Raw genomic sequence first — 18,560 nt, 5'->3', positions numbered from 1 at the left:
ACTCTGCGAGAGACGGAGCGGAACCGAGCGGAACGCGGTTTACCCGAGCCAAGCTCTATGCATTAATTTGACCTGTTTGTCTGCCCCTGCTGGTTGATGCCACAACTACACCATTAAGGATCCTTCACCATCAGTGGCCATTAAAAATGTCTGTACTTTCGCCAGTTTTATTGTTACTTTGCTAAGCTTTTCATTTTAAAATCTGTTATAATCGTTGTAAATGAGAAATTTTGTATTTGAATTCCAGCAAGGATATATAAATATTTATGTAGGCTATGCTTAGTTTTATCTTTACAGTAATTGTCAAAAGTGCAGAAAGCTAGAACAATTTCATTCATTCATATCAATCATGACAACTCTGAATAAATTTAAACAGTATTTATTGATAATGTACATAGGCTTTCTTGGCAGACTAGATCTGCTGATGATGACGAGTTAAAGGGATAGTGAAAATTCTGTCATCATTTACTCACCCTCATATCATTGCAAACCCATAAGACTTTTGTTCATTTTCAGAACACACGTGAATATATTTTTTATGAAATCAGAGATTTCTGTCCCTCTATTGACAGTCTACTCAACTATTACTTTGACCTGAAAATAATCCATATGAATCAAGCTTTTTAGTCCAAATTTTCTGAAGAGACATGATAACTTTATATTATGAACAGATTGAATTTAGACTTTTATTCACATATAATCATTCATCAACTCACACATCAGTTGCAGTAAACAGAAGCTCATGCATGCTCTCTTGTCGTGTGAGAACCAGTGAGGTTTATTCTGTGTTGTTACATAGCAAGTTTGAGCTTCAGCAATAACTTATGAGGTTCATTCTTATGCGTCAAGCTCAGTTGAGCTTCTGTTTATGTTCACTGATCAATGATTATATGTGAATAAAAGCCAAAATTCAATCAGTTCATCATATAAAGCGATCGTTTCTCCAGAAAATTTGGACTAATCCGCTCAATTCATATGGATTAGTTTTACGATCTCTTTATGAACTTTTTGAAGTGTCAGAGTGGTAGTTGCGTAGCTGTCTATGGAGGGACAGAGAGCTCTCAGATTTCATTAAAATATCTTCATTTGTGTTCCGAAGATGAAAGAAAGTTGTACGGGTTTGGAATGACATGAGGGTGAGTAAATGATGAAAACATTTTGGTGAACTATCCCTTTAAGGCTTCTGCTGAAACATGCAATAAATACAGTGAATAGAATGCGAGCTGCCGCGAGGAAAGTAGGGAGAATCCCCTAGCAGATTTAAGCAGGTGGTGATGGGGAAGGTGGAGGGCTTGGAAAATTCCCATGTCGAATTGTTTTGGAACAGAAATAAATAGGCTACACAGATTGATTCCCCAAAAGTGCTCGGCTGACAACAAATCAGCTGCTTGGAAAAGATTCAAGACTAAACCATGTATTTATTCAGAATATAGGCCAACTGTCATACTCTTCTTCATAGGCTTTCATGTAGATTAATTTGCATATTTCCAGACACGGATTAAAAAAAGCCACAAACTCTTTCAGTTTTAATCATAATGCTTTTATTAAAAGATTGCATACAGTGTGTAAATAGATCACATAGTGAGTGCTTAGATAAATGTTTCAGATTTCACCAGCTCAATAAATAAACATGTATTTTGTATGCTATTTTGATGATTGATATTTCACAAAGAAAGTAAGCAATGGCAAATTACAATCTACATCATCTAGACGTCTTCAAAGAAAACATCCGTCATTGGCATAAATGTCCCTTGTATGTAAATTAAATATATTATAACATTTGTAAAATGGCTTGAAAATAGATTCATAAAAAAACTGTATTAAATGTTCTATATCTACACATGTTAACCCCCTGGACTCAAATGTCCAGTTTTTGCATGGTCAGGTGTGGCAGTTGTACAGGTATGTGCTGCTCAGGCTCCAGTCTGGAGGGAAGTCCTGCGTGGAGTGATTCTTCAGGTGTTTCTGCATGGCTGCCAGGCTGCTACAAAACTCCAGGCACAGGGTGCACTGGTACGGTGTGGCGCCGCCGTGAGTGCGCAGGTGCTTGATCATAGCCGAATAGTCACGGGAACGTTGGCCGCACAGCCGACACTCAAATGGTTTTTCACCTAGAAGAACAGAAAATATAAAAGGTTATAATACTAACTCAATGCTACTAAAACAGCACTGATTCAGATTACAGATCTTATCTTGATACAGTGAAAAACAATGTTCCATTTCTCAGAAAGTGAAAATGTTCAGGATCAATACTCTGCAGGAAGGCTCTGCTCATGGGTTGAAATGTTGGTTGTACCTGTGTGGACCCGGTGATGAGTGTCCAGCTGGTGTTTAAGGCTGAACCTCTTGCTACACTGTTTGCACTGGTAAGGCTTCTCTCCCCCGACACCCCTCCTGAGCGAGCGCAGAGATCGCCTGTCCCGTCCACCTCGGCCACAGAACTTACACCTGTACGCCATCTCCCCCGAACCTGCCAACGGGGTGATGACAGAACAACAGTAGGTGAGTAACTGTGAACAAGTGGACTAGAAATAGAACACTTCTCTGTTATCAGTGGACGATCTTTTTAATGCAGTTTCATTTCAGAAGAAAACCACAGACAAAGAGGTTTGAACAGTCATATGTGGCTCAGTTTACATATAATCTTCAAAGTCTATTTACCCGTTTTTTTACGCATTATGTTTTTATTTTGCATGAATGCAGATTCATTTTTTAAAATTCATTTTAGCACTTAATCAAAACCTAAACATTCAAAGGTTTGCGGTCATTAGATTTTTAAAAATATTTTTGAAAGAAGTCTCTTCTGCTCACCAGGGCTGCATTTATTTGATCAAACACAGGAAAAACAGTAATATTGTAAAATATTATTACAATTTATTCCTGTGATGTTAAAGCTGAATTTTCAGCATCATTACTCCAGTCTTCAGTGTCACATGATCCTTCAGAAATCATTCAAATATTCTGATTTGATGCTCAAGAAACATTTCTTCTTCTTCTTCTTCTTCATGTTGAAAACCGTTGCTGCTTATTTTTTTAATTTATTTTTTTTGAAAACTTGTGACTTTTTCCCCAAGGATTGTTTGATTTAATAGAAAGTTCAAAAGAACAACATTTATTTGAAACAGAAGTGTTTTGTAACATTATAAATGTCTTTACTATCACTTCTGATCAATTTAAGGCATCCTTGCTGAATAAAAGTATTATTTCTTTCAAAACAAACAAGCAAAAATCGGACTGACCCCAAACTTTTGGGGTCAGGAATGGTAGTGTAAGTTTTCAGTTCAAATATATGCCTGTTGTCTATGCATGTTCTTTTAAGACAGAAAGAGTGAACATTCGACTAAAACTCTCCACACATCATCATGGTCTCTGAGGCAAAAACAGTTTCAGTGCTTGACGAGAAAGCAGGGTTATTTTTGGTCTGACGCTGGTCAGCTCTTTGGCCCCTCATATCTGCTCAAATATGTTTAAATTTGATGTGCTGCTGGAGATGATTGTTCCATCCTGTTAAAACACCAGTTAACCACGCGTGAAAGTGAAAGGAGACTTAATATAAAAATAAGGGTAACATTCAAATAAGGTTCCATTTGTTATAATTACACTACATTAGTTAAAATGAACAAACAATGAAAAATATACTTCTAAAGCATTTGATAATCTTAATGTAAATTTCAACATTTACTAATACATTATTAAAATCAAAAGTTATGTTAATATTATTTAATGGGCTTGAGCTAACATTAACAATTTTTTCATTATTTTTTTTTTATTAACTAACATTAACAAATGGGACCTTATTGTAAAGTGTTACCAAAATAATAAATGATATTATCACAGCAATTTGAGTGAACTGAATTTCACACTTTTAGACATTTATTAGTAGGCTAAGCCTTGAATGACAGCAGATCTCGAGCTGCACGAACATTCGCAGGTTGAGCATCTTGATCGTTTCACTAACTTTGTATACAAAGTACATTTTCATTTGGACCACTTTCAAAAGACCACAACTTTATCAGCATTATCGACATTATCGATGTGGTAAATCTCATTTCCAGTCGACCTGAGATGTCTGCACGATGTTTGATTAAATGGTTTGCAGCTGGCCAGAGAAATATGTTGTACAACTTTCTTAAGAAAAATATGTATGAAGAATAATGTATGGCATTTCAGGGCTTCTGTACAGTATTCAAAAGTATTCTTATTAATCTCAAATTCTGTTTAAAATGTTTTTGTTTAAACTATATTCTGTTTAAGATGCTCAACCCGTGAATGTTCATGCAGCTCGAAATCTGTTGTCATTAAAACAAAAGATGGACAAACCAAAAACTAATAAATGTCAAAGTGTGAAATAAGTTCACTCTAATTGCTGTGATGATAATATAATTTGTTGAGGAAATGTTTGTATTAAATCAGAAAATGCAGAAGATGCATTTTCATCTGTGCTATCAGGCTTATTTTCTTTTTATAAATGTTTTAGCTGCATTTTTTGTGAACTTTGTGAACTAAAACTTTCTCTTAATTTCCATGTTTAAATTAACCTATGAGGACCTTACTATACATAATAGCTAATGCTAATATGCTTAGACATAAAAAAAAAATTAAAAAAAAATTGTATTAACTGTCCGAATGATGACTGAGAGAGATACCAACAATATCTTGACTTGACTAAATGTTTTTTTTGTGTGTATATTTTGGATTATTTTCCTCAAGTCAGACAAAAAAACATGACACTGCTTGTTAAGGAATCTTCATCGGAAAGAAATCAAAACATGATTTTAAATTCTAGCTGTTAAATATCCAGTTCTGTTCAAATAATAAACAAATCTTATGTTTATTTTATATCAAATGTAAAAAAGTCAAGATTAAAAGTGATTTATGGTCAAAAATAAAGTGACATCTAAGCTTTGGTAGTGCGCAGCCGAGGGGCCCAATTTTAGATAAACACATCCTGTGGCAACTTGGTGTGCGGCCTAGTTTATAGCTCTCCCTGTCCCCACACACACACATACACACACACACACACACACACACACACACACACACACACACACACACACACACACACACACACACACACACACACACACACACACACACACACACACACACACACACACACACACACACACACACACACACACACACATTCACACACCACATCCTCCCCTGTAAAGCTCACAGTGTGAAAAAAAAGCATGGTTAACACTTTCTGCCTTTATATTCGCTAAGAGAGCGTTTATGACAATCATATGGACACTTGCAAGGTTGTGTAAGCTTACACTTCAGAGCATGCTGAAAAAAAAGCAAACACAAAAGTAATGTGAAACTAAAGCAAACATACGTGCTCATGACAGACATTGTATTCACACATATGTAAACACCCACACATTCCCACATACCCCACACTCTCTCACACAACACTAAACCAGGATGCAGCACAGTAACATAAAACTGCTGCAGAAACTTGCGCCGTTACAGCACAAGTTTGCTGTTTGAATAGGTGACATCGTACAATGTGCCCAACCACTCTTAAAACTGCCGGCTAAAATTATCGAATGCATTTTAATAAAACCAAAACCCATCTGGACACTTTGGAAACTTTGCCGCTGGTACCCTAAAATGATTTGAGTTGGCTTAACCAAATGTTGTCAGGTTGAAAGAGTCATGTGAAGCACATTTTTAGGTTTTGTGACAAATATTTTCATGGAAGTTCATGGAAGAAAATCTTATATTTCAGAACTTAATGTATAGGTTGTTGACATGCTTTTCTTCTAAAATTACTTTAATAAGTATTAGACATGCAATTGCGAATAAATAAGGGACTACATTAGAATGTTTTTTTTTTGTTTTTTTTATCCACAGGACAATTTCAGTTAATTGCAAAAAAGCTGCATTCCCTAAAATATACACTTCACCTTTTAATTAATAGAAATATGCATTTATATTTATTTTAAAACTAAAACTACCCACATGTATGTGATAAACTAAATACAGTATAGATTGCATAGTCTCTTATAGATAACATCTCATAAAAATGTGTTACTATCATTCTCACCCCAAAATGATCCGACGTGCACACAAGCTCGACACATAAAAAGAGCTCTAACCCCAAATTGGATGAAAAAAGAACAAGTCGACACTTCTCTTTTGGTACTGTATTCAAACCACCATGGAGCACAGAGCCAATCAACCGCAGGACTGTGCTGATGCACCACGAGAAGCCACAGTTTTCTCTCGCACACAGCTTTACACCCCAGTTTAGAAGGTAAGGGGTAATTTGGTTCTGTACAATGAGAGAACACTATGTGACCTAGGACAAAGCACAACCAATATTGTGACTACACAGTCACCCCTAAAAAAGTATTTGGACACTTAAGTAACTTACAATGCATGAATGTCATTGCATTAGATGCCAAGCGGCATCTGAAAACAAGTGCTGCAGGAGTGTTTCTCAGTAATAACTTTTCATTTCATGAACATTTAACCAACAGGTGTCAATGTGATCTTTTTTTTTTTTTTTATCTGATGCATGAAGTAATTTCCCTTCAAGTTCACACATTTGTTCTAGCAGATTAACCACAGGTTTATTGCAGAGCTTAATTGCATTAATGTCTGATAACGAGAAAAAAACCCCAGAAAACTCTAAATACTGTATCAATTTGAATTTTTTTATAAATAAATGCATTAAAATAAAAATAAAAATTATAAAAGCAAGTTTATTATTTGCATTGTTGGGGAAAGTTACTTTTAAAAGTAATGTGTTAAAATATTACGTTACTCCCTAGAAAAGTAACTAATTGTGTTACTTAGTTACTTTTTATGTAAAGTAATGCGTAATGTTACTTTTGCTTTACTTTTTCTCTCCTGGGCTGGGCTTGCTTGTTTGTTTTTAATGACACAAATAAAAAAAGGTTTATTAGAAAAAAATATTTAAAAATAGGTTACGTTTTATTTTTGGCAAATGTAAAAGTCCTTTCACCAAAAGTGAAATGAATAAGTTTCAGGCTGAAAGAAATGCAAATTCACGCCTGTCCAGTAGAGAGCGCATCTAAAAAAAAAAGAAGCTGTGCTGCTATTCTGGATTGCAGGAGAATAGGTTGCAGAAGAAACTTCAACTCTCTTACTTCAGCAATAAAAAAAATATTGTGTAGTAAAGCAGAGTCTGCATGGGGAGAGAGAGCGAAGACGAGCGGTGACAAGTGCATGATGATTAACACCTGTCTCTAACTCCAGTAACTGATGGAGAGACAGGATAAATAGAGCCTGCAGACTCTGAGGACATGTTTTATGTGTTGGAAATCTTTGTTACTGTATATTGAATGCGCAAGATCGCTTTTATTTATTAACATTGTTACAGTGGTGCCGAAGCCCGGGGCGAAGAAGTGTGCACGCCGCCATGCAGCCAGCACAAATATCACTTGCGGAGCTGGTCAAATCGCTCACCGGTCTCCACCAGACACAACACCAAGCCTTTATTGACCTCAGACTGGAGCGGGAGGATCGATTCCGGGGACACAAGGGGACGTGTCCGAGAGGGCCGGAGCCTCCGCGTCTTTTTCGCCTCTCCCCTCTCTCTGTCAGTCTCTTGGCCAACTTTCTGGCGGCGGGGCGGTGGGAAGGCCTGGGCCTGTCTGCTGGAGATGCAGGGACCCAGGTCATTTCCAGGATAAGTGTCCAGTCATGGAGCTGCGGGGACTTGGATCCGGGTCCCCGACTACCCGCAGGCTGGAACACATCTGCATCTCAGCATCTGGAATAAATGCGCACTGTCCTGAGATCGCTGAGGGTGGCGGGACTCACAGCAAACTCAAAGAAGTGTGCAATTGGGAGTGTGGAGGTACAGTATCTGGGCTTCCACTTGGGACATGGGCAGGCGCGTCCCCAAATTGATAAGACCGACGCGATTGCAGCCTGCTCAAATCCCAAGACCAAAAAGGAGGTGAGACAGTTCCTGGGGCTGGTGGGATATTATAGGAGGTTTGTGCCAAATTATTCTGAGCTCACCGGCCCGCTGACTGATCTTAAAAAAAAAAAAGCTCCAAATCTGGTCCAGTGGATGGAGCTGTGCCAATAGGCTGTAACCAAAGTGACAGAGCTCTGTGTGACGCGCCACTCTTACAGTCTCCTAACTTTGATCTCCCTTTTTTATTACAGACAGATGCGTCGAACAGGGGGCTGGGAGCCGTCCTGTCCCAGGTGGTCGGAGAAGAGGAACGGCCGGTGCTGAAATAACTTCCAGTAAGTGAAAATCCTGCATAATGCACCTTTAATCTCTTCTCTTTTCTGATGACATGTTTACTGGAGCAAGGGCGGGACAACCCGTCACTCAAGTGAGATCGGCCAGTAGCAAACCACAACCATCTAACAATTCCCCATGGACAAAATCAAGTCTATCGTTTCAGGCCACTGTATGTCTTCTACAAAGTCATTGTAGCATTTTAACTCATCTATAATGCTAGATGCTAGCATTTATTTACATGTATGCATCTGACAGACACTTTTGTCTAATGTGACTTGCATTACATCACAATTTATCAGTAATGCATTCCCTGGAGATCAAACCTATGACCGTGGCATTGTTAGTGCCATGCTGTGCTGTTTGAGATATAGGAATGATAAAAAAACCCAAAAATTAAATAAATAAATTATTTTTATATATATATATATATATATATATATATATATATATATATATATATATATATATATATATATATATATATATATGTGTGTGTGTGTGTGTGTGTGTGTGTGTAAAATAAATAATAATAAAATAAAGCTGAATAAAAAAGACATAAATAAAACCATTTCCATTGATGTATGGTTTGTTAGGATAGGACAATATTTGGCCAAGATACAACTATTTGAAAATCTGGAATCTGAGGGTGCAAAAAAATTGAAACATTGAGAAAATCGCCCACAAAAATGAATGTTTTATATATTTACGGTAGGAAATGTACAAAATATCTTCATGGAAAATGATCTTCACTTAATATCCTAATAATTTTTGGCTTAAAAGAAAAATCTATAATTTTGACCTATAGGATGTATTGTTGTCTATTGCCACAAATATACCCGTGCGACTTATGGCTGGTTTTGTGATCCAGGTCACATATATAGGTAAATAAAGATTTTTAAAAAATAACAAACTTTGCATTTCACCTCTGCTCTACCTTGTTTCATAGTCTAGCTTTCCACTCTTAGAATAAAATGTTCTATATAGAACCCCAGGGTTCCTGACTTAATTTTAAAGATGGCTTTATACCAAAAATGTTTTAAATGATTGGATAATACTTTCATGTTTTAAATGTTATTTAAATTTTTGTCTACTGAAAAAAGTATATTTATGATCCATTTATTCAAAAAGTTTAATTAAACAAAAAAAATGAATAATAAAACGAAATAATTCATTAAAACTAAATCCATAAAATGATCATATAATGGGACCATCTAAAAGGTTATATATACAGTATGAAGTGCCTGACAAAACACTTTAAGGTTCTATATACAAATTTTATTCTAAGAGTACATAAACCTGGCATTGACTATAAATATTGTTTGCCTTTTGACGAATAGCTTTGATCTTCTATTGTAAGATGCTTTAGATAAAAGCATCTGCTGAATGCATAATTGTACATGTGAATGTAAAATAAAATAAAACCAAATGGTAAATTCTGGCTGAAAGATTACATAGGAATCAAGTTCAACTGATAGATGCATGAATTTTACATTTCAAAAAACGTTGTCATTTTTTCCACTGTCGTCTATCCTTTCTTTTACTGCTGTCAGAGGAAGGGAGGCAACGGCCATCATCTCTACTTTAAATTGCTTTCAGCTCTTTGAGAGATACACAACATTTACATCCTGTTGCGGGCATCCATTCCTCTGAACTACGAACAATGTCAACGCATCCAAGGCAAAATCAAAATCAGTTTGTGTTTCTGCAAGCTTCTGCATGAGTATCTATATGCCTTCTTTATTCTGTGCAGATACGAGTGTATGCAATTATTCCAGATTCATTTTTGTGCATTTACACAACATATTACCTGAGGTTGATGACCCAGTGGTTGGCCTCCAGGGGTTTTCCAGGGCCGGCTTACCGCAGTGTCTGCAGCATATCTCCCTCTCCTCTTGAACCTTTGGCTTCCTGTGGAAAATGTTGTCATGTTAACGCTTATTCAAAGATGTCCATATTTTCCATGCATAACTAGTGACATTATCTTTTAGGACTTTATTCATCATCAACTTATAGCTTCAAAAACCGAGTCACTGCATTTTCCTCTGGTGTTTTTTTTAACCACTTGTTGATCTGGTCAGCTAACACCTGCACATTGAGATCATCTAGAGATGTATTTCAACACATTCAAGTGCTTTAGCTAGACCACAGCTAATTATTACCAGCAGGTAAAGGTCAGTGAGAAACCCACAAGCTTTAAGGTGTTACTGTTGATGCTCTCTGTTAGGTTTAGTGTGTCACATTTGTGCTATTATTTAGGAGAAAGTGCAAAACCAGTTCAAAGTTTTAAAAGACACATGCCTGAATTTGTTTCACATGCTCTTAAAAAACCTTTGATCTAAATGCTGTAAGCAGTTCCTTAGACAAATATAAATATGCTCAGGTATGACTTTCTTTACTACTTTATTTTACCTTTTAATCAAGTAAAGTGTCAGCTTATATGTATATTCCTTCAACGCTTTAAAAAGCATCTCAGGATGCACCTGATCAAGTATAAAAATAATAAGAAATGAGTAGGTGTGAAGAATACGAAGAGGAAATTTATGAACAAAACTCGATATACAGCGCTCTGTAGCCTCACACATGTAGACACACAAGGCGGCAAAGTGCCATTCAAATGCATCTCAAATCTGTTTAATCAAACGATTAAGACATATCAATTATCAATTTAGACTTACATCACCTCCTTCTGTCTAAAACGAGACCAAAAAGTATAAGAACAAAGGTTTTGCGCTCAGGTAGCAGGAAACAAAGCAAGTCGACAATGGTTTCCTCTGCCAGAGTAAAACAACCTGCAGTGCATCTACAGTATGAAGAAAAGATCATCTGATTTTATATCCGATTCAAATATTTAGAGCCAAAATAATAATAGAGCTCTTCAAAATATAAGAAGTGATATTCTATAAGAGCCTTACATTATTTTTGTTTTTGTTTAATCATGAACTTGATGAACTGGTGAGTGGGTGGTTTGTACTGTTTCTATGTATGTGCATGCATAGAAAAGAAAGAAAAAAAGTTTCAATTTTACACTCACATTGAGCAAAACAAGCATAAAGATCTCTGTCTGAATGGGGCACCTGTTTTTGTGTGTGGCGAATTGGGGAGTGGAACAGATTTGGGCTAAAAATGAGCCTGAAATAGAACATCATGCTCTGAGGGTGGAGATGACTTTCATATTTGCTGTTTCTAATGTCGGGGATAATTGGGGGGGCTCCCCTCAGTTTCAGCCTTGATAGTAAGTGTTGTTTTCCAAAACACTCCCCCGACATATCCAGTATTTAGTGCACATGATGCTTCTGTGCTTTTATCCTGGCTCAAACACTTAAAATATCGACTAACATATCGTTATGACCACAAGCATATCTATATACATCATGCATGTCTAATTACGAATAAAAGTAATCATAACAATATTTATTATTCATATCCATAATTGTCTTTATTGAACTATTATTCCCGTGCCACTGAACCAGAGGCCGTTATTAGTTCCCCTCAATTTAATGGAGTCCGTTGAAAGACTATTCATGTAGGAGGAACAGGGGGCTGGTTGGGGAAAAAGTGTCTGTTGGAAAGTACAGAAAGAGAGCATATACACTACCCGTGAAAAGTTTGACATGCTTGATTGAATTTGTTTCTCAACTTAGCACTATAGACATGCTATAGAATACTGTTGTTGATGTATACAACGCAAATACATCAAAATTTTGAACAAAAACTATTTTTGATAATTATGGACGGTGAAGAAAAAAAATTGTGCGCATGTGAACTTCAATATGGTTTAAAAAGAATCTCAGAGTACTTTGAGTTCTATCAATTTTTTTATAAAGATAATTTAGAAACAATCAGGATAAAAGTCTATTTCGAGCAATCGTGGTCTTCTTCAGTATAGTATTGCATAGTAGTAAACCAGTCCTTTTTTTAAAGTAATGCAAAGTTGGATTTTGTGGTGTTTGCTTTGGTTATGACTGTAAATGTGTTGTTGCATTGGTGAAAAACGTGTTTACCAGACTTATGGTGTTCCGTTGAAATTAACTGACTATAATGTGGCTTCCTGCCGAAAATATCGTTGTAAAAAGAGATTTCTTTCACCATGCTGACAATACCCAGATGTCTCATAACCCTGGACTTCTCCCGGAAAAAAAAACTATGGACACTGGACTGCTGAAGGTCAAAGTTTACAATATATATAGTTTCGTAATGTTTAAATGTTATTGAATTGTTACTGCTCAGACATACAGACAGCCCAAAAGTATTTGAACACTTAAAAGAGGTCACTTTCTTCACGAAATATATTTGGAAGGATGTTGGTATCCAAACAGTTTCCACTGTATGGACAAAAAATATTATCAAAAGATAATATATATGATGTTCCACAGAAAAAAAAAGAAAGTCATACAGGTGTATAATTACATGAGGGTGAATAAATGATGACAGAATTAAAATTTGTGGGTGAACTTTCCCTATAAGCCACCCGTTAAACATGAATATCATTGCATTAGATAGCAAGCATCTTAATGTGATCAATATCTATTGTTTACCATTTAAAACCAAATTTTTTGTAAAATGTTTTGCTTGAAAAATGTGTACATTGATATTTATTGATAATTAAGCACGAGTGATAAGTTCAAATGGTAAGATTGCGTGAACGAACTCATTTTATTTATTGGCTTTTAGTTATTTATCTGTTTATCCATTGATTTAATCATTCATCAATTTCTTTATGTATCTGGCTTTATGTTTTGTGTGTATATAGAAAAATATATATAATTAATAGTACAAATCACTATCAATATGACAAAAAAAAAAAAAAAAAACTTTTACCTTAAATGAACCGTAGCTATTCTTATTCACTTCCCTTTCTTTAAAATCAGTTTCACATGGTTGGATATTTGATCAAATCAATAACATTTTCATTTCGTTTCAACATCTAACGTTTCAGAAAGTCGTTCCTTACCTCTCTTGACTTTCTGACTCGGACTCTGTTAAAGCTGTACTGATAGAGGTGTTCTTTCCTTTAGGACCCGAAACAAAGGGACTGTCTTGAGTCATCTGAGAAGAGTGTATGAGAGGGTGATAGGGGTGAAGCAACCCGGGATAACCCATAAGTGAGGAAGAGACATGTGGTTGGAGCGAGCGGTGCAGGAAGGGGTACATGGGTGTGGGGTACGGGTACGCTCGGAGCGAGTGGAAGGTCATAATTTCTCTACACACCATGCTACGAGATGGGCTGACTGGGGGCCAACAGAAGCGAGGGGTCGAAGATGGGGTGCTGGAGGAGATGACGGGTTCTCTGGAGAACACCAGAGGCTGTAAAGACACAGGAGAACAGCTTTTCTTGTGTGGATCATGGACCGACCTCTTGTGGTCTTTATTGGTGGAAGAACGCTCTTCTTCTAAAGAACAACCGAGGTTGTCTTTATCCGTAGAGTGGCTTCTTTTGGACAACTCGGTGTGCTTGAATGTTTTGTCGTCTTGGAGTGACTTTGCCACTTTTGTGTCTGTCTTAGTAGGGGAATTTGGACTACTTAGTTGTGCTTGACACTGTTCCACCAAAGACTCCACTTCCAGGTACTCAGCACCCCTCAGCAGCTCTTCCAGGTCATCTTTGGGCACCTCCACCGATTCGCTGTACACATAGTCCAAGATTTGCTTGAGTGTGTGGGGAGAGACACTTTCTATTGGGCAGCTGTAGCCTGGACCTCGACCATGCTGGTTTGTTAACTGACGCTTGAGCCGCTTGCTCGCCAGCGCTAGGATCAGAGCGTGGGCTTTAAATGAAAGGCCTTCCGCGGTGAGAAGTGTGTCACAAAGGGTCCCTGCCTGACGGAGCTGCTCCGTCTGATGCAGAAAAGGCACGTGGTGAGGGTTATGAATACGGATCATCTTCAAAGAGCGAAAGGGGCAGCTGAAGTGAGATGATCGGGTTTGATGTCGAGCTGCAAAATCTCATGTCAGCCTTTGGAAGGGAAAAAAAACAGAGGTTAAGTTTGTCAAGGAAAACTTGTTTAAATTTGTCAAAAGGAATCGTAGTCGATGTGAAAGAGAGACAGACAAAAGGTTCTCAGCTACAAATCTTAAAATAATCTCTCATGAAATGAAAATAAAAAGTAATTGCATATCTGTTGTTGTATATAACAAAATATGCTACATTATTAGAAAATAATGTCTTGACCTGGTCTGAGATGAGATAGCAATATCTCAATGGGAATTTCCTGGCAAAAAAAAACAAACAAAAAAAACAATAAAAAAAAACACGTCACAAATAGTAATAAATAAAAACACTGAAAAATATTTAAAATTAAAATATTACATTTTCTATTGATAATTAAGTAAATCTGATCATGAGTGCAATTGATAATGAGATTTATTATTTTATTTTTCAAACCCATCTATCTCTCTGATGCAAACTCAGTTTATTTATTGGCTTTTAGTTATTTATAGATTTTTTTATTTACTTGTCAGGTTGAGAAATAGATCATTGATAGTCCAAATCAAGCCAAGAAAAAAATCAATTACCCTTTTTTTTTTTTTATCTAGTTTCCTAAAATCAAATGAACTGTTTTGTCACAGCTATTCTTGTCCATTCATTTGAGGGCACGCGGTAGAGTGTACAAATCATATCAATCTCTATTCAGCTCTATTCAACCCAATTCTAGTCATGTATAAAACAAGAAAATAGTTTAATCCTAACCAGTATCATTGCCATTTTACAAGCACCCAAAGATTAATCAATCTTTCATAGTTAAGGTTTACAGACAGACAGACAGACAGACAGACCGAAAGAAAGAGTGAAACACAGATAAGCCCGAAGCTTGAAACTTTGCATTTCACTTAATTTCAGAGATTGTGAAAGACATATTCAGAAGAATCAGTAGGGTTGGTTTTTTTCGGAACTCATCAGCGTCACAACACCTTCAACCTACTTTCAGGCATCAGGCAGGCAAACTAATTCACAAAATGAAACTCTAGCAATGTTTAATCATTTCTATCTCACAATACATTCAACCATGAACTGGAATTGCATTGTCTAGGTATGGCACAGAGCGGAGGCGGGCATGTCTGGTCATGTCAAGGTGCAAGGGCCTTTCGAATTTTGCATCACCTTTGAAATTCTGTGAAGTACTGCGATGAAGCCACAGACCTCTTCAGAATGTGAAACTCTGACTAATGCCGGTACGCTGAGACTCGTAAGAGTTCAAGTTTGTTTGATCAACAACAACAGTATCAAAGCCATACAGTAGGTCGGTTTAGATATGCATCTACTGTAGTAGCAGTGTGATGTGGTGTCTGGTGGAACGTTTGATTACAGTAGGCCTACATCGCAGCTGTGTACTAATTCCTCACAATCGCACAGATAGTGGACACACGATTTCAATACTCGATCTTGAAGTGCGTGCAAAGAATGACTCTCCAAATATCATTACCATTCTGGATTAAAAAATGGCCGTTTTTAGATATTATCATTGAGATGTACATGATTCGAGACGCAAGTATCTCAATCGGCGATATTCCTATGATCCATTGTCTGTTTTTGGTCATCGATCTCGAAATTGCGTACAAAAGAAAGTAAGATTACCGAATGCCTGCAAAAACTTGCTGATACGATCACTCCCCCTCAGCGCAGACGCAACGGTGACGGATTGTGGAACATATTGTTCTGAGATGACGATGCTTAATGTTCTAATTACTAGAATTGATGCTAAACTGGCTAAAAGTGAGACACACACACACACAGACACACACACACACACACTACATAGCATGAAAGAACAACCGAAACAACCTTAACATTAATACTGTAAAACATTTATCAAACAGGTGTGTGCAGATACTTCTTTTATCATAACTGTCCAAATTAACTAATGGGAGTTTACACCCTCAAAATGCATGTTCTTATCGATGAGGTGTTCTGGAACCAAATTAGCCTATTTAAAGCGATAGTTCACCCAAAAATTTAAATTGTCATCATTTACTCACTCTCACATCGTTCCAAACCTGTATGACTTTGTTTTCTTCGGCAGAACACAAAAGAGGATCGTTAAAGAACATTGGTGTCTAAAATCATTGAATTTTCAAATCACAGAGACATTTTTCAAAATGTTTCGGATGACAAACAAGTGTGAGTAAATGACCATTGAATTTTTTTCGGTGAACGGTACCTTTGACAGTGAATACGCTCGGCTAAAAAACAGAGAAGGCTTCTGTGGTCCTTTGCAACTTTATTTGTAGCATTAGCTTGGGTGTGTGTGTGTGTGAGTACCTTTTTTTTTTTTTTTTTTTTTTGTATGAGTCACATTTTAAGCTACAATATTAATAGTCTAGTGTATTGTAATATAAGTGAGTCATATTACTGTACTAAAGCTACACCATAAATGCAGCGAACAGTATGTCATAATTAGTGTTTAAACATGCAAAAATGAATATCAAATAGCCAAAAGCTACTAAGTTTTTGCTTTTCATAAGTCACAAAAAACAAATAATCCAAGCCGATTTGGCAAAAATGATCTAGTTATGTATTGTATGTAAAGCATATGGGATATGCTAAGCATATTCTACATTTTAAATCTAAAATAGTCGAATAAACATGAACTGTTTCATGCATTACTGCATTTACTGTATATTCTACAACTATCGTGATCACAGCAACTGCCAAGAAACAGGTCAGAGGTGCAGAAAGTTGTTTCTATGTGTATGACTATAGTACGATTAGTAATGCTAAATGAAATGCATATGGATACACCAATAACTTATTTTGCTTTCTTAAGGTTTTGCTAAATTATTTCTAAAACCAATTTGTTTTGCATTTTAATGCTCGGCTATTACACGCTAAATAAAGAGTGTCACATACCTCACCAGTTCCTATTCTTTCTTCGCCCACTTCTAAAGCCCTAGTGCAGTTGAATTCTCATTTGAGCGTGAGAATAAGAAGAATGAAACTGAGGAAAAGGCTATGTAGTCTATCTAAAACTGCAAATTCTGCAGTAGTGCAATGAGCAATTGACTTACCTGCCGTACAGGCCCGTGAATGTCTTAATGTGATACGAAAGTTACGCTCTGTCCCATCACCAAACCAAACCCTTCCCTTCATTGTACGAAACTACAGTACATCAAATGTCAAAACTATTATCCAATGACAGACATTAGCCCAGGCCACAAAAATCTATGAGCGACAAAAAAAGTCACCTATAGATTGCACAACAGACAGTCAAATGCAGGTGATAACTTTAGAAAACTGCACAAGTGCATCGGTCAGACCCACATAAAGACACAGCGAGAGAAAGAGGCCCATGAGTAACAGGGGAAAACCTGTCTGCACAGTGACACATCCTCTCCGGGCCTGCAGTCAGAAAAGACCTCAACACACAATCAGACACTTGCACGGATGCTTTTGTAATCAAAAGATGTTTTTCCAGATATAGAAAGCAAGGCACTTGGTGATGGGGGAGGGGAGGATGTAGAGAGACAGCAGACAAGATGAGAAACAGCAAGATGACACTAAACGATGGAAAAGAAGAAGAGCCTGACTCACAGAAACTTTCAAAGACGTACCTATGAGCTCAAGGTGGAGGCTGCGTCCTGCCGCGAGCAAGTCAACAGAGACGCATTACCGCGCATTGCGACCTCAACCAGAGGTGTCATCGACCAGTGGATGCCTACATGTGGGTGAGATATAGCAAGGCCACCTCTAAACTCAAGCCAGCCCCTCCCCTTGCACCTCAGACATCTGTGATTGGTCTTCTCCTTTTTTTTCTTCCTTTCTTTCACCATATTTTTTTCTAGAAATCAAGTGCATCTGTGCTGTTGACTTATTTATCCATCAAAACCTTTTATGATAGCTGCAGAAATATGGACTTGGTCAAACTCAGAAAAGTGATTAATGATAATATTTCCAATTAAATAAACATTTTATAAGAGTAATACAATAAATTAGTTTTCATTTTAGAAATTGCACATCTGCTCAAACTTCTATGTTCACTTAATAGCGATACTGTCATAGAACGAAGCTAATATGATTTCCATATTTCTAAATTGTGTTTAATATTGTATCTGATACATTAAAACATATGCGATAGAGACATGAAAAATACTTTAACTAATGCCCAACTCACTGTAAACAATATTTATAGTTGCAAATAAAAATTGTAAAAAAAAAATTACATGAAAATACCATTTTAGTCTTTCTACTTCAAAATTTCATGTTTAATTCAATGTGTTACTATTTGTAATTATTTAATGAATAATTATGAATTAACTAGCAGTTTCTGAGTGAAAAAATTGTTTCAAAGCAAATCCTACACCACATTTTTTTCAATCTAATAAGATT

General features: G+C 36.7%; 2 protein-coding genes across 3 annotated transcripts in view; both read right to left on the bottom strand.

Moving 5' to 3' along the window:
* The window catches only part of LOC309505668 (uncharacterized protein), a 96,106-nt gene that overhangs the window by 26,345 nt on the left and 51,201 nt on the right, over positions 1–18,560 (bottom strand). The window lies entirely within an intron of this gene.
* Positions 1,525–17,919, bottom strand: zbtb32 (zinc finger and BTB domain containing 32). 2 transcript variants are annotated; one of them, XM_082179130.1, is made up of 5 exons: positions 17,786–17,919; positions 13,191–14,192; positions 10,047–10,147; positions 2,297–2,470; positions 1,525–2,111 (listed from the first exon to the last, which is right to left on the bottom strand). In XM_082179130.1, the coding sequence occupies exons 2-5, from the start codon at positions 14,117–14,119 to the stop codon at positions 1,882–1,884; spliced, it is 1,434 nt and encodes a 477-aa protein (XP_082035256.1). In that variant the 5' UTR covers positions 14,120–14,192; positions 17,786–17,919; the 3' UTR covers positions 1,525–1,881. The 2 variants fall into 2 exon arrangements, with proteins under 2 accessions (XP_082035256.1, XP_082035257.1); XM_082179131.1 differs by lacking the exon at positions 17,786–17,919 and adding an exon at positions 17,243–17,768.

Source organism: Leuciscus leuciscus (genome assembly GCF_965113295.1).
Source record: "Leuciscus leuciscus genome assembly, chromosome: 9".
Classification (NCBI taxonomy): domain Eukaryota; kingdom Metazoa; phylum Chordata; class Actinopteri; order Cypriniformes; family Leuciscidae; genus Leuciscus; species Leuciscus leuciscus.
This window is presented reverse-complemented; position numbering and strand designations above follow the sequence as displayed.

Excerpts from the sequence above, each read along its gene's own strand:
- zbtb32 (XM_082179130.1), bottom strand. The coding sequence starts at position 14,119 with ATGATCCGTATTCATAACCCTCACCACGTGCCTTTTCTGCATCAGACG. Across the intron at positions 10,148-13,190 it reads GAGTCAGAAAGTCAAGAGAG|GAAGCCAAAGGTTCAAGAGG; the intron begins GTAAGGAACGAC and ends CATTTTCCACAG. Across the intron at positions 2,471-10,046 it reads CACTGGGTCATCAACCTCAG|GTTCGGGGGAGATGGCGTAC; the intron begins GTAATATGTTGT and ends CCCCGTTGGCAG.